Source organism: Pseudorca crassidens, chromosome 6, assembly GCF_039906515.1.
Source record: "Pseudorca crassidens isolate mPseCra1 chromosome 6, mPseCra1.hap1, whole genome shotgun sequence".
Taxonomy (NCBI): domain Eukaryota; kingdom Metazoa; phylum Chordata; class Mammalia; order Artiodactyla; family Delphinidae; genus Pseudorca; species Pseudorca crassidens.
In genome coordinates, this window is record NC_090301.1 from 65,316,089 (window position 1) to 65,333,654 (window position 17,566).

Sequence of the window (17,566 nt, forward strand, 5' to 3'; positions counted from 1 at the left end):
GAAAAGCAGAACTTTAAAGGATATCAAAGTTAAAATTTCAGAGGAAAAACTAAGTCAAAGGAATTAATCAGAGCTATAGGAAGAGATAAAGAAGAGGGGGCCCCCAGAGCCAATGAAAACTGAGTTTAGAGAAGGAAAGTCTAGTCAGTAGTTAAATACAGCTGAGAGTGAAATAATTGGATTTGGCCTTCCAACAATCTCTAGCCACTTTAGAACTCTTTCATTACAAGGGAGAAACTGAAAGGCAGATTTCAGTAAAAGAAAGAAGATTCAATGGATGAATAAATGAAATAGAATGAGTTATTTGTGAAATTACAAATTAAGTCTAATATTAACTGAAACAAAACCAAGTTTAATGACTCAGATTTCTCTAAAGCTCAGGAATTTTCTTTGAATGCTTTTATTCAGTTTGCTCTTCTCTTTTATTCCTATCCTAGACTTTTAAAATTTTAAATTTTTCTTTATATACACAAATCTTATCTAGAACTGAAGAAAATACTTTTCAGGTGCGAAATTGGAAATGGCTTCCCCAGAACGTAAGGGCCTTGTCCCCTTCACCAGAGAGTCTCTTGAAGTTATGGAACAGCATAGTGCTAAAAAACACAGTGAGGAACACAAAGAAGATTTAAAGCCAAACACTGACTTGGAAGCTGGAAAAGAGCTGCCATTTGTTTATGGAAATCTTCCTAGAGCAATGGTGTCAGAGCCATTGGAAGATGTGGACCCATACTACAAGAATAAAATGGTAAGGATTAATTAAACTTATTATAACTATATTTTTATTCATTTTCCAGACATGTGAAAAATGTAATTGAGATAGGATGAAAGAAGATGGAAGAATAAGTGAAGAGGTAATTTTAAGTTACAGAAAACTGGATAAGAAATTTCACACATATTTGAGATTTTTATCAAAACCGAATATTTGCCTGGTAGGTTAGTTTGTTTAGGGTTACTTTACTTTGTATGTAACAGGCTATACTGTTATGCCTTGATGTAAATGATTTCTTTTATGTGAGCATAATGATTGGCTACTTAAGATTACTGATTTTAAAATAACTATCATGTAAAATTTCCATACTATGTACAGCAATTTCAACTGTTCAACTTGATGAGCTTACTCGGTAGTTAGGAAAATAAAGCCAATGTATATTTCATTCATAAATTTTATTCATTCATACAGTCACAGCCTCTCTATCCAGAGAATGATTTGAGGAACTTACTAAATATTTTGAACAATCCAAAAAGAAGCACAAAATGATAAAAATAAAAATAATTATGCTTAGAAAAGACAGATCTGTGTAGACTGACAAAGCTGGAAGAGTCTCTACTAAGAAAATAGAATTTGAGTTATAGCTTGGAGAACACTTCACATTTTTACAAGGCAAAGGGAAGCTCTTCAATGAACAGTCAGTCAATAGCAGATATTAATTCTGGAATAGGGAAGAGACAGGCTGATGATAGAACTAGAACCCTGTAGCTGTGTTGCAGATTGTGGGAAATAAGATGAGATAACAGAGATGGCAACATGGCTTTAATGTGGTGGCCAAAATACTGGTGTAATGAATGCAGTGTTTAAGTAAGATTAATCTAGAGATTCCTAAATTACTATTGCATGGAAGAGATAGGGTCAGAAAGATGAAATTAGAGAGAAAACAATTGAGGCCTGAAGTCAAGAGGTCTGGATTATAGGAGTGTCTTGGAGAGAGAGGTAACACACCCGAGACGAAATAGCAGGATTTGAAGACTGATTAATAATGCCAAGGTTTCCAGCTTGAAAGAATAGAAGTGCTTCTGACAAAAATGAAGTAACTATAAAGAAAGATCAAATTTGGGAGAGATGAGGATTAGTCCCATTGTAGACAAATGTAATTTGATATTCTTGTAGAGTGTTCAGTGATTTTACCAAATGGGTGAAATGGAAATGAATCACTTTCTGGACAGAAGGCAAAGTGAGAATTTTGTATAATCACAACTCTTTTGAATACTTTGCATGGTGGAAGCGTATTGACAATTTACAGTATAAATGTATATATTAACAAAAGACTCCAGTATCTCTGGTAGACTCCATGGGCATTATGCATCATTCGCTATAAAACACCTATAAAACCTTAAGAACATTTTAGTGAAAATGTAAGTCCTCATCTCAATTACCTCCGCTTTCACTTTTGCTATGCTTAAGTCATTAACAGTTGATATAACAGTAACCTTAAAGGTAACTCTATTATAGCAGAGTTTTGAGTTCTTTGTAGTGTTTACAGACGTGACAGACAAATCTAGGTGTGTTAGTGAAGACAAAATCAAAGATTTTGAAAAAAACCAAAAACGGTAAGGATACCTTAGTATAAAAAGTATTGTTATTAGTGATAACACAAAGATACTAAAAATTTTAATTATATTTAGTTTACTCTGTTAAAGATGGCATACAAATAAATAATTCTAAAATGAAATGAACAATTTCAGCACTTAAACATTAACTAGAAAATTATTCTATCTGGATCTACTCATTCCTTCACAAAGACATAAGTTGGTTGGCTACATCCTGTGTGAAGTTTGAAATTGTTTTGGAAAATACATGGAAAGCACATTTTAAACAATCAGATTTATTTTATTTGGCCCTTTTTACTTTCTTTTTGCTTTTAAAATGGAAAGAGGGACAATAACTACAATCAGGCCAAAATACACACAAATTGTATGTTGGAGAAGTGTTCCATTGAGGAGAATCAGAGCATGGTTTGTTTTCCATTTAGAATAGGTATCCATAAAATATCAATGAATATATATTTGTATATATAGACAAATAGAAATACCAATGTATAGTCACATATACACTTCTGTATAATTATATATTAAATATAATATATATTTTAGTATATTATAATATATTTTATCACATTGCATTATACACTATACATTACTGTTACATAACTGTTACATTATACTCTATATAATGTTTACTATGTGTAATATAGTTATGCACACACCACAACAAATGAATTTTCCAAATGGGCATGTATATATAGTAAAAGTGCACATATGTATGTGTGTATATACTTATGTGCGTGTGTATATATATATACAGACATACACACATACATATACACTTTTACTGTGTATCCATATTTTACACACATATACATATACACACATATACATAAGTCCTTTTTAAAATGTTTCTGATTTTTCCCTTTTTTGGTTTAATATTTCTATATGCCAACATATTAGTTTTACATGATATAAACTTGTTTTAAATATGTTTATGTCGGGGCTTCCCTGGTGGCGCAGTGGTTGAGAGTTCGCCTGCCGATGCGGGGGACACGGGTTCTTGCCCCGGTTCGGGATGATCCCACATGTCGCGGAGCGGCTGGGCCCGTGAGCCATGGCCGCTGAGCCTGCGCGTCCAGAGCCTGTGCTCTGCAACGGGAGAGGCCACAACAGTGAGAGGCCCGTGTACCGCAAAAAAAAAAATAAATATATATATATATATATATATATATATATGTTTATGTCATTGATAATTTACAAGTGGGGTTTTATACCGTAGGTAATTACTAATGATTAATGTAATGTTTGAGTGCATTCGGTCACTTTTACTACTATAATCCCATACCTTATTTGCTTCAAAATAAAATTAACTTATTTTACATTCATTGAATTTTAGTATGCTTAAATGCATACCCATGAGCCATCTGGATATAGATTTCTTTCTATTACATTAGTTTTGCAGGAAGACTTGAGGATTGGTGTGTGGCAAACAGTTTTCTTAGGTAGAACACTGTTTAAAAAAAAGTGATAGATAAGGCTAAATATAAGTAAAAATAGTTTAAAGAAAACTTTCCATTTGATTTAGTCTGTAAAAGGATATCAAAATGTAAGAAGTATAACTGTTAGACTTCATGACAAATGATCATTGGCAATATGCTTCATAATTGATGAGATCATAATTTCTCAGTTCTAATTTCAGTTGATGTTCTTTATTTTCATTTCACTTGATGTTCTTCTTTTCCTCTTACAGACTTTCATAGTATTAAATAAAAAGAGAACAGTATTCAGATTCAGTGCCACCTGGTGTACATTGTCTCCTTTCAATTCAGTTAGAAGAACAGCCATTAAGATTTTGGTACATCCATATCCTTTTCTGTTGGTTTTAAACTGTACTAATATCAAATGCAACTATTCTATTCAGATATTGCTGCAGTCTTTTTCTCTTTTTAATTTTCATTTTAGGTCATACTGAAATCTTGATTATAACTGCACTGTGTTCCATATTTGAAAGTACATTTAAAATATATTTTCTAGGGACTTTCCTGGTGGTCCAGCAGTTAAGACTCCGCACTTCCACTGCAGGGGGCTCGGGTTCGATCCCTGGTCAGGGAACTAAGATCCCACATGCCTCGTGGCCAAAAAAAAAAAAATATATATATATATATATAGTTTTCTTTTCTAGTACACACAACAGTAGTAAATGTTAACAAATCTTAGTAATCCTCATTGTTTTCAATATGAGGAGTATATTTTTTTGACATTTGAGAAACTATGTGATCTCATATGTGTAAATACATATAAACAGATTATAGAAACATGTATTTCCAATATTATTTTTATTAACATCATTCCTTGACAATAACTTACCTTTTTCCGACTGTTAATTTTAATTAGCATCCTGATTGACTGCATATTTATGTCCATGACTGATTTGCCAAAATGGGGGCCAGCATTACAGTAAGTTATATAATTTTACTATGTATAATTGCATATATGATTATATTTTATATTTAATACATTGTGTTACAGTACATTATATATTACATAATATAGCAAATTAATATTTTTAATATATAATTTACATTGTACGTAATATAATATTTATACACATTCCACAATTAATTGATAGTCAAATTTCATGGTTAATGCTGTAAGACATAGCCCACTCTAGAAGCCCTAACTAAAGCCCTGTCCTATGGTCGTCTGGTTGATTGGTTGGTTGGTTGCTTGGTTGCCAGATAATTATCCTCGACATAGTTCTTCAGAGTTGACGATGTATTAGTCTCACTTTTAATATGAAGTTATTATATGAAAACTTTTCTGCAGGAATACTTTGCTTGGAATTTATACATTTGAAATACTTGTAAAACTCATTGCAAGAGGCATCTGGGCAGGATCTTTTTATTTCTTTGGTGATCCATGGAACTGGCTCGATTTCAGTGTAACTTTGTTTGAGTGAGTATTTCTTTTAAGTTGCAAACATCTTAATACCTTGCTAAGAAAATGCTTTTCATAAAGAAACATTGAGGATGATGAAGTTTTCTGCCTGCAAAAATTCTGTGAGTAAAGAATAATTCATAAATCATAGCCATAATGAGCTCCCTCAGGCAGCTCCAACTGAACTAATCCTTAGAATATGCATTCAAAATTAAAGGAGTGGGATATTATCTCTGTAATCTACCCAAAGCAAAAACAATAGATTGAATTTTTGCATTTGAAGTGATTATTTTCAGTGAACAGAAAATCTCCTGGGAGTTTAAGAGAGGATCCTGACGTATTTGATTCTTCTCTAATCTACATTGCTTAAAAACAGTAAATATTCTAGTTATCAGAATAAGATATTTTATATGCACACATTTTTCTAGAATGATACATTAAGTTCTAATAATTTACATGTGTATTGATTTATTTAATCCTTCTACTTAGTGTACTCTATTTTATGGCTAAAGAAATTGTCACTGGCATCAAACTTCCGTTAAAATAATTTAAAATAATACTCTATTTGTGGACTTGGGGTCAATTTTTTTGAAAAAGAAATAACCTTTATAAAGAACATAATTAGTTTCTGCCATGTTGTAAGCAGTCAAAACATAGTAGCTAATATCATTGAAATTATTATCACTACTACTTCTACTATTACTATTATTATTTCTGCTCTTGCCATTGCTATTAGCTAACACTTAGGTAACACAGCTAACATTTAGCCCTTAGTATGTGCCAGATGCTTTGCCATGAACTTTACATATATTAACTTATTTAATCCCCCCAAATCCTCAGAATTAGGAAGTATTATTATCCTTACTTTACGTTTGAGGAAACTAAGGCAAGAAAGATTAAGTAATTTAAATAGTGGAGCCTGTATTTCTACATGGTCAGTCTGGCTACAGAGTCTGTATCCTTAACCACTATACACCTTTACTTCTGCTGTCATCACCATCACCATTCTCATCATCATCATCACCTCATCACCATCATTATCATCACCAGAAGTTTAAATACTTAAATTTTATTCCTTTAAAAAACTGTGGATTTCCTTATTTTTAACTATCTCTTCACCAATTAGATTCAAAGTATTTATGAACATAATATAGAGTATTTGATATGGAATTATGACTACTCAGAGTGTCAACCTTTTATAAACTCTCATAATTTGTTTGTAGATCAATATTTACTTGGATACCTTGCACTATAGCAGTCTTTCCCTTCCAATCAATAATAAAACTGTTTGCAAAATGCAATAATGAAAGCAAGTGAAACATTTGGATATATGGTTTTAAAAATAAGTTTCAAATAGTATAAAGAGCCAATATGACTTCTAAATGACTCCAATTTAATCCCACAGGCATATATCAAGATATTCACCTCCAAACTTCATTTCAATATTTCGAATTACAAGAAATTTGAGAATTTTGAAAATTATTCCTTTAAACCAAGGTAAGAAAAGGCACTGAGTTCTTCATTTTGTTTCATGTACTTCTGTGTATTCATCTGAACGCCCCTATTATTGCTTGAAGAAATGTTAAATTGAACAGTGTTTCAGATTTGGAATAAATGAATTATCTGATTTTCAAATTTATTTCAGTCACTCCTGGAACGGCAAGAAAGAAATATCACATTTTTTACTAATTTGAAATGGGTTCAATGCTTTTGATAATAAAATATAGAGCTCAATCAAAATATATTATTTTTCTATTTTTTTCTTTTTTACTTATTCTTATGTCTTAAATATGAACTTATAAAATTGTCCTTAGACTTCTGAGAGAGATAGCAGTTTAGACAGATATCTAATCTGTCCTCTTCTTTTCCTCACTGTGTCTAAAAACCAGTTGAAATGAACAAAGCAATATAAAATAAGATAAATTTCCTTTTGCTGTCAGTGCTTGGATAGGATGCATTCCACATGCCACAAAGTTTAAGAAGGTTCTGCTAAATAAAGTGGAGCTGTGACCACATTGATGGAAGAAGCTGACAACTAATTTACACCTCCCATTCCGGAAAGAGTCTTAGAGAAGCCTACCAATACCTTCTGATTTGTTGTTCTGAATAAATAAAAACAATCAGCTAGGAAAACTTGACCCTGAGTTTTTTTTTTGGCTTCTATGAGTCAGAGGTATTATGAAATAGTTGAACGAATAAACCCACAGGCAAGTGTGATAATACCAAAAATAAGATCTACAGGCAACTTTCATCCACTGGAACACCATGAAAAAGGCCAGATATATTGCATACTCTGTACTTGGAGAACAGGCTGGGCAAAACAGCAAAAAAAGATTGGAGAAATATGGTAATGGATGCCTAACCTTGTGGATATACTGAAAGATTAAATAGTACACATTAAACAGGTGAATTGTGTGGTTTATAAATTATATCTCTTATTTTTCTTCTAATACATTGGCAATGAGATTTTTTTAAAATGTCCTAGCTTTAGTGAAGCCCTGACTATATATTTATAGTCTCTGGTTTATGCATTGGTTCAACATCTCAACAATTTGAACGTATGAATCGATACTTAAATATGGTCATATATTTTGATACAGAAATTCCATTTCTAATGTAATACTTTAAAAAGACTTGCATATGGCAAAAAAAATTAATAGTATTGTTCCAGGTGGCAAAAGTAGCTATAAATATGTATTTCGGTATGATAGCAATTAAAATTGTATATCTACTCTAGATATCACATTTCTTTAACCACAGGAATAACTTTATTTCAACCCTATTCTATTACACTCAAGAAATCTAATCATCTGAGGAGGTTATTTAAAAAATAGATTTTCAATTCTCACAATGATATATGAAATAGGTATCACTATACCCATTTAAAAAATAATAAAACAAGCATAGAAATGTTGATAACTTGCTCAGCGTCACAGAGCTAGTATATTCTCATCCATTGTTGAGCTGAGTAACTATTAGGATCATAAATTTAAACAGACCAACAAATAAAAAAGGAGCAAGGGAAAAAGAGAAGGAAGGAAGGAGGGAACTAACGAAGGAAGGATGGAAAGAAGGAAGGAAGCAAGGGAGGAAGGAAGGCTTATAGTAGTTTCATCAATGAAATTTAATTATGGGGTTTTTGTTGTTGCATCTTCTTGTTTTCTATGTTTTCAAAATTGAGCATGTATTATTTAATAATTAGAAAAATGAATGTTCTTAAATAAATCTAGCTTTAAAGTTGAATTCTCGATTAGTAAGTATTCTGATATAAATACAGCCACATATAATCACAGTTATGTGTTATTCTCATTTCTAATCATTAAAAGTTTTTCATGTTTTACTTAATCAGCTCCAAAAATTGAGTTCTTAAAAAGTTAATGAGATAGCCACTATGGAGAACAGTATGGAGGTTCCTTAAAAAACTAAAAATAGAACTACCATATGAACCAGCAAGCCCACTACTGGGCATATACCCTGAGAAAACCATAATTCAAAGAGTCATGTACCACAATGTTCACTGCAGCTCTATTTACAATAGCCAGGACATGGAAGTAACCTAAGTGTCCATCAACAGATGAATGGATAAAGAAGATGTGGCACATATATACAATGGAATATTACTCAGCCATAAAAAGAAACGAAATTGAGTTATTTGTAGTGAGGTGGATGGACCTAGAGTCTGTCATACAGAGTGAAGTAAGTCAGAAAGAGAAAAACAAATACCATATGCTAACACATATATATGAAATCTAAGAAAAAAAAAATCGTCATGAAGAACCTAGGGGCAAGATGGGAATAAAGACACAGACCTGCTAGAGAATGGACTTGAGGATATGGGGAGGGGGAATGGTAAGCTGGGACAAAGTGAGAGAGTGGTATGGACATATATACACTACCAAAAGTAAAATAGATAGCTAGTGGGAAGCAACCGCATAGCACAGGGAGATCAGCTCGGTGCTCTGTGACCACCTAGAGGGATGGGATAGGGAGGGTGGGAGGGAGGGAGATGCAAGAGGGAAGAGATATGGGGATATATGTATATGTATAACTGATTCACTTTGTTATAAAGCAGAAACTAACACACCATTGTAAAGCAATTATACTCCAATAAAGATGTTTAAAAAAAAAGTTAATGAAAGAATGTATAGAATACCGCTATTTCAAACTATTTCTTGTTTCAACATTTGCAACCCATGTTGATTTTTAACTCTACGCCTTTACCTATGCTTATAAATAATGGTGATTGGTATGAAAAGCAATAGCCAAGAGAGAAGGCCTGTTCTTTATGTAGTAAAGAGAAACAAACAAATAACTAATTTAAAAATACTAAGTTATGTCTAAATTATTGCCAGGTGTAATAAATTAGCAATCATACAGAAACCTCAAAGTTAAGGGTTTTATTCATTTTAGTCATTGGACCTAGATAATGGTGAACTAAATTATAAAACACAAAGCTATTGATTTCGATGGCATCTGCATTTGCCATGGGAGAAGTTTGCTAATCCTGCTTTACTAAGATATTTTATTTTATCGAAAACAAACCTTTCTCTTTTCAGGTCTGAAGTCTTTTGTAGGGATCCTGATCCATTGTTTGAAGAAACTCACTGGGGTCATTATCCTAACTCTCTTCTTTCTGAGCATATTTTCTCTAATTGGGATGGAGCTCTTCATGGGCAACCTGAAGCATAAATGTTTGCGATGGCCCCAAGAAAATGAAACTGAACCACTGCACAACAGAACTGGAAACCCTTATTATATTCGAGGTAAGAATCCCTTGCATCTATATCAAAAAAATTAAAACTTTTCTTACTGGCAAAACATTCTTCACAGAAATATTGAACATTCAATTTCAGAACAAATTTGACTTCAGAACAACCTTCATATAAATGCCATAACTATGCTCAAGTACTAATTTGGATCAGTTTCCTTTATCAGGATAATAAAGTTCCAAATCTTCAGACAGTTAAATCAGGGAAACCTAACTTTGGAATTGCTAAAACTTGCAAGTTTTATCCTTTCATAAATAAATAAATATGACCAAAGTCTTAATTGCAATTTTATCAGAGTACAATCCTCATGATACTACCTTTCTTCGATAAAGTTGTTTAAAATTTAAATGTAAGTGTACACATTATAAACTTTGGGGTGATCATATAAATCAAAAAATGACCTACAATATAGAAATTCTTACTATTGTTGTATTTCAATTGCTGCTGCTCATTTTAAATGCTTTGAGTTATACTTTGATGAATAATGAAAATATTTTAGGCTAACAGAAATAATGTCAAACAAGTATTGCTTAGCCCTTATACATAAGTAATTCACATGCCTGATCACATATCTTCACCATAATCCTGCAGAGAAGACATGAATAACCCCTGTTACCAACAGGGAAACAGAAGTAAAGAGAAATTTTGTGAATGTTCTAGCATACTATAACCACTCGGTGGCAAAACTAGGATTCTAGCCAAGCTCCATCTGGCTTTAAAACCCATTCCATTTTCACCAGGCCATACTCTCTTATTAGATTTTTCCCTCATATTAAAATCATCAGCTCCTTTCTGACAGTATTTAGAAAAAACCAAAAGCATATTGTTCAACTAATAAAAATAAAATATTGTTTAACCTTAAGTAGTCCTTCTACCTTAATTTTATTTATACTTTGGATTTAATAAGTTCTAAAACAAATCTTAATAAATTTTACTCTTTGGTTTATCCCATAATATGATTATGATGCAAGTAATGCAAAATTATTAGTATATATGTGAAATGTTTCCTTATTATGTAGGTCTATTTCATGGTCTTAATTCTAGTGATAAGAACAATAGGAGATGGATGTTAAATCTTAGATTCCAAATGAAATCCCCTTTAACTTCTTTGATGTTGTAATAAAAATATGCTAATTACTAAAAATTTTGCTACTTCACTGGTTATTGCTAAGAAAATAGAGTCCAAGTTCTTTTCTTTGTTAAAGTATGTATCTTATAATGAAATCATTTTAAAGATTATCACTTTCATATTTGTCCAATTCTAGTCATTCCATTTTCTCAAATAGCATGTTAGAAATTGCTGGAAATATATTTGCAAAACATTATTTAACCTAATTTCCATGTCGTAGTCCTTGTATTTAGAAGAGCACTTGGGACTGCTCAGTTCTAATGTCAAATTTCATTTGGTTTTTGACAGTCACTCAAAAGTTTTGATTAATGGCTCCTAACTATGATTTTTAAATTCTTCTAAAATTATTTTAGGTGACAAGTTAAAGTGACATTTTCTGAGATTGGTGTAATTCAATTTTGTATACACACACACACACACACACACACACACACACACTCACCAGGACTGATCTCATGGGTTTGATTTGTGTGATTTGAATTCAGAACCTAAAAAGCAATGCTACTAAGCATGTATGTTCCTAACCCTGGTAACTGATATCTATAAATACACAATTTACATTTTGATTGATAGCAGATAAAAATACCTGGATGAATTCTACGGGCTATGACTCAGATTAGCTCAGATTATGATTGAAACTAGGTGATATCAGGACAAGTAATTAGGCGGCACTGGACACTCATTGTAGAAAAGTAAGCTGCAAAGTGGGAAGAGAATGGAAATTAAACCCAGAGACAGAAAACTCTGGTCTTCTGTTCAGGAAGATCATCAGGAATAAATCCTGGAAGGAATAATCCTCAGTTTTCAAATAGATTAGTCTTGGGAATTTTTCTTTCAGGGTCTGGTCATACCTGGCTGGAGTAGGTGGATTGCCAGAGGTCTTTTGGCCTTTACACTGGATGCTAGGACAGCCTCCTAGATTTAAAAGAAAAGCGGGGGAGGCAGGCTCTATGCTCCTTCCTTCTCACTGTACAGAAGTATGTTCATCTGTACAGATTTAATTGGGTTTCAGATATGCTGTCCACTCAAGATTAGATATGGAATATCATTTCTTTCCTATTTTTCAGAAACAGAAAACTTTTATTATTTGGAAGGAGAAAGATATGCTCTTCTTTGTGGCAACAGAACAGATGCTGGGTAAGTGGTATTAATGTTTTCTTCTATTGTAACCAGAAGTGAGGTCTGGCTGTTCAACGCTCAAAAGCCGGTAAAAAGGCCAGGTTGGTGGAAAGGAAAGTTTGCTTTATTTTGGGTACCAGCAACCGTGAGCAGGGAGTGGGGTGGGGAGAGGGCGGAAGCCTGTGTCCAATGGCCGACTCTGACCCCACCGCCCTGACAATCAGGGAGCAAGAGCTTTTATAGATGGAGGGAGGGGGCTACAGGCAGGAACAGCGCAGCCAGCTCTGACAGACATCTTGATATTGGTCATCGGTGGTCTGACCAGCATCATTTTGATTGTTTTAAGTACAGTTAATCTTCAGTTCCAGGGTCGGTTTGTTCCCATTTCCTTGAGGCCAGTTCTTGGAATTATGGCAGCTCATGTCAGGGCTACAGTCTGGTCTTCATGTAGTTAACTTCTTCCACCTGGTGGGGATTTCATCATCTATAGACAGCTCACAGGATATGGCTCAGAATATTATCTGTAGCCCTTGAAAAGGAACTAAAGGTCCTTAACTATGTTTAATGACTAAACTATTATTATTTGGTCTCCTTTGACTGTTTTCCTTTGTTTCTACTTTTTCTCACTTCTCCGATTAAACTTATTCTTTGGTTAAAGTTTTTCCACAGACAAAAGTCAGGATGAGGACATGGGAGAGCAAGGACCATAGGGTCCTGCTCCGTTTCAGTATCCCTGATCAATAGTATTTATTTAATGATTATTGCTTTTATTAATGGTTCCCATTTGATTACATAATCTCATTTTACCATCAAAACCATGCTGAGAAGTGTACAATATGGAATACTATTAATCTGATTTTACAGAAAAAAGTATAATGGATAGACTAGCTAAATGGTTTATTCAAGGTCAAGAAGTTAGCAAATGGAAGAGCTGGGACTTAAATAAGAATCTGATTTTCTGTTTTCAGTGTGCCCCAGAGCTAATAGGAATTATCAAGAAAGACAATGTAATCTGTTCTTCAGCCCGAAGACTTTGAAGAAAAAAAAATTAAAGATATGATGTTATTTCACTTATTTTATGACTTGTATGTCTTTAATGAATATAATTTACATTAATCACAAGCTGATTGCTCTTAAAAACAGTACTTATAAATAATTCTTCAGTGAGATGACAAAACTCTCAAGTTTTATTGTCCTATAATTTCAGATGAAGAGATAAGAAGGTACTATGCAGTACTAAGAAGGTACACAGCAGTACTATGACTCAATTCCTTATGTTACTTCCCTAAGCCGGGATGACTTGACACCCATTTGTAAACTCAGCTCTTTCTTAGAGGCTCTGGGCACAGATTGACAAAAAAGCACACGGGAGAGGGGAACATGAGTTATGTAGTTTAGTTGTATTAAGATGATTTAGACATATTGTTGCTTACTCAACTCTTTTTGCCACCCTACTTCTGGGCTTCCTTTCTGTTTTCAAGTCCAGATTGTGATTTCATCGCATCGTTTCTGCCCCATCCCACTCAAGCTAACCCTTTCAATGGACATTCCAAATTAAATTTGACCTGAAATGCATGTTGGAGATATCTGGTCATGGATAGACAGAATCACAATGATATAGTATGTCAAGGCCAGAAGAGAAAGTCATACAGCGTTTCACCTGCAGCCATCATACTTTGCTGCATGGTAAACTATCCTAAAAGTTGGTGCTTTAAGACAAGAACAAAAATTCATTTGTTCAGATTCTGTAGGTCAGCAATTTAACAAGCCTCAACACACAAGTACTTTTTAAACCTCTGTTTGCATCACAATTGTTAACCATTAACAAGTATGCAAAACAAGTCACATGGCCAAAGTTCCAATAATGTAGGAGGAACTACAGAAAGTTGTGGATGGAGGAAGCATGATTTATTGGGCCACTACTGTCATAATGGACCACAACACCCAAGCCCCAGTAGGTAAAAGTATGAAGACTCCATGAAAGGAAATGAAATAAATATTTAATCATCTTTCTACCAAACTTCCAGTTCTGCTTATAAATTATTGATAATAAAATTTTTCTCACCCTTGAATAATGGGATGTAAGGGTTTGAGATGATATCATTTAAAAATTAAACCCTAAACTACTACAGTTTTATTTTTATCAGTGTTATTTTCCGTCAGTTATACTTTCACTTTGATACTGGGTAGTAAAGAAATCTTTAACAAAAGGCTTAGCAAAAACCATTTGTGAGGCCCTGTTGTCTTTTAGTTTAATTAACACTGTTCACTTATATCAACTTAAAATCTAACTCATATGCAGCTTTTTCCGCAGGGAACTGTTTGGGAGAAGACTACTTCCTGTGGAAGAGGGAGCCCTTTATTATTCATGGGCAGATGTTATGTATTTATGATTTGACCATAATCTGAAAGTCACCTAAGAGTAAACAGTTTTTCTTTTCTGTGTCTTAATTAGTCAGTGTCCTGAAGGATATGTGTGTGTAAAAGCTGGTGTAAATCCTGATTATGGCTACACAAATTTTGACAGTTTTGGCTGGACCTTATTAGCCCTATTTCGGTTAATGATGCAGGATTACCCTGAAGCACTTTATCACCAGGTAAGAACACAGAGAATCTGCACTGCACAGAAAAATGGTGCCATGCTCCTCCTTTCTGAAATAATGATCAAATATAATACACTGTATTAAATTTTTATGTGAAGAAGAATTTGAGGACAGAAGAAAAGAGGACGAGAATAACCTAATGTCAAACTCTATCTTAAAACTGAGCCCAAGTCTGTGTTCTTATGTATGGTATTGATATCTTATTTAATCTTTGAAACAATCCTACAAGGATATAAATATGTATATGCACTTTTTTATGAAGACCCTAAGATCAGAGCATTTAGGTAATCTCCCCAAAGTTAAAACACATGTATCTGCCAGAGATCACTATACTGCTCTGTGGTCTCAGACATTTGACATTAACTAAGTAAAGAGCATTTCTAAGTACTAATTCTTTAGACAAAAAAATTGAACCTATGAGATTACCATGTATTAAGAAATTATTTGTTGAATGCCCACAATGTACTCCTTCTCTTTAATTCTCTATTTCTTCTCATTCTCCTTTAATATTCAATCAGGCTCCAGTTGTAATAGCAGAAAGCCTGCTGTTATGAGACTTGAAATCAAAATGCTGAGTCCTCCTTTATAACTGATGATTTGTGTGCCATAGTGTCTCAGAAGGATATAATACGTGCTCATTAAAATAGAGATTCAATTTTTCTTTTAAGAAAAGTTCCAGTATAGTGGAATATGCAGTGTCATTTCAGCAGCATAGTTAATATCGAAGGATATTAGATAAAATAAGTAAATTACTTTAAATTCCAAAAGTATTTACAGTTGAAGAAGAGCACTCTTTTTAAACACACACACCATACTTTTTATGATTGAATAAATTATGGTGTGTGTGTATGTGTGTTTACAGGCCATTAATAATGATAAGGATAATATAATATATTTTTGGCACAAAGATTCATAATATATTATTAAATGAAAATCAAGTAAACCAAACATGCTTGTAGTATAATTATATTTCTAGTAAAAGTACATGAAAATATTACAAGTGATTTTTTTCTTTAAGCAAACTATATTTTTCTAATTTTGTAAGAGTAGTTATATTGTTATTTCCCAAAATTTTGACAAGCATCAATGCCTCCACCACAACACTGTAAACTTCTTATTTCTAAAATAATCTCATCATGTTATTCTCCTTCTAACAATCCTTCAGTGATTTCCAAATTTCTGTGAGATGAAGTTCAAAGTCCATATGCATTGTCCATAGTGCCCTTTAAAATCTAGTCTCAGCATTTGTTGCCAGATTCATTTCCCAAAAATATCCCAATATATACTCTCTGCTTTATTTGAGTCAAAAAGATTTGCTGTTTCCTAAATGACCTTTTCCTGTAATTTCTTGTTTCAGTGTGTACAAATTCAAGTTTCTTCCACCTTCAGTCTCATGCCTCAGATTTTTGCCTCCAAGCTATATTTCTTTTTTGACCTTTTCCCCAACCTCTTCTTTTAGAGCTGGACATATTCTACATCAGAATTCCATGGTACCCTGTAATTGCCTCAGGTAGTGCTTATTTTAATTGCTTGTTCAGCATTTCCTCCCACTAGGAGATACACTACCTAAGAAGAAGTATTTGGTCTTATTTTAATTTTTGTATTCTCAGCATCTAACACATAGAAATGTTTGATGAAGTTTTAATAAACAAAAATATAAGTAAATATTCATGGGTTATGTTACTTTATATAATAGTGAATGTCTTGCCTTTTTTTTTACAGCTTTCAAAGTGTGTTGGCTAATTTTCTTGGTAACATTGGTCTAAAGGAAATCCTCTCATACAACCAGTGAAATGAGAAATCAGTTTGGGAGTGCCCTGGTGCTGGAGTCTTACAGGACCTTCATCATTATTGTACTCTAAATTTTTATTGACTAGTGTAGATAAGGTTTGCTTTGATTTGGACTTGGTTTTTACTCTGAGCATTGCTCTACTGAACTAAACTGACTGTGACTAGGGAAATTTGGTAATTATTCCCAAAGAGTACAGCTCATGTTTTAGAGGATATCATTCTCCGTTCATTCAACAAATATTTATTTGACCCAAGTACTCTTTGATAGAGCATCAGTACGGAAATGAACAAAGCAGATTGTCAATCCTCATGGAATGGAGTTATGTTTAGCAATAGTTAACGTAATGCATACTTGCCATGAGCTAAGATCGTCTCATACATTGTTTGATTTGATTTTCATAACAAATCTATGACAAAGGGGTATAATTAGCCCCTATTTCCTGCTAAAATATAATAGAACTAGAATTTGTATACTTTTCCATTCTAATAAGATTGTATACTTTTATTCTCCATCAGCTTCATATAGGGGAAAGAGCAAAAGTTTTGAATTCAGGCATTCCCCCACAGTTATGAGATCTTTGCCTGTCTAATTTTCATCTCTTTTCTATGTGGTAAATACCACACGAACGTTTTGCCCAGAATTAATAAAATAATAACCATAAAGTATTTATTAATATACATATCCTGCAGTGTACTCCATGATATCTATTACTAACTCCTGAATATACTGTAAATGACAGCCATTTAGTAGGAAAAATATTTAACGACATCCTAAATAGCTGACTCACTGGGATAATCAAGTTTATTAAAAATACCTTTAAAGAAAAACATACTATAGATTAATAAGAAATTATTTCTGACTAAATGTTAGAAGGTCGTATTAATTTGTAAACATTCTTAACTCTGTTATATCAACACATTATTTTCTGTAAATACCTGTCTATTGATTCAAATGA

At 33.1% G+C, this 17,566-nt stretch overlaps 1 protein-coding gene across 3 annotated transcripts in view; it reads left to right on the forward strand.

Moving 5' to 3' along the window:
* Positions 1 to 4,629: 4,629 nt before the first annotated feature.
* The window catches only part of SCN7A (sodium voltage-gated channel alpha subunit 7), a 58,131-nt gene continuing 45,194 nt past the window's right edge, over positions 4,630 to 17,566 (forward strand). For all 3 annotated transcript variants that reach the window (XM_067741669.1, XM_067741670.1, XM_067741671.1), the window contains exons 1-6: positions 4,630 to 4,719; positions 5,089 to 5,217; positions 6,605 to 6,696; positions 9,756 to 9,962; positions 12,165 to 12,234; positions 14,672 to 14,813. In XM_067741669.1, the coding sequence (XP_067597770.1) occupies positions 4,679 to 4,719; positions 5,089 to 5,217; positions 6,605 to 6,696; positions 9,756 to 9,962; positions 12,165 to 12,234; positions 14,672 to 14,813 (681 nt within the window). In that variant the 5' untranslated portion in view covers positions 4,630 to 4,678. The remainder of the gene's footprint in view (positions 4,720 to 5,088; positions 5,218 to 6,604; positions 6,697 to 9,755; positions 9,963 to 12,164; positions 12,235 to 14,671; positions 14,814 to 17,566) is intronic.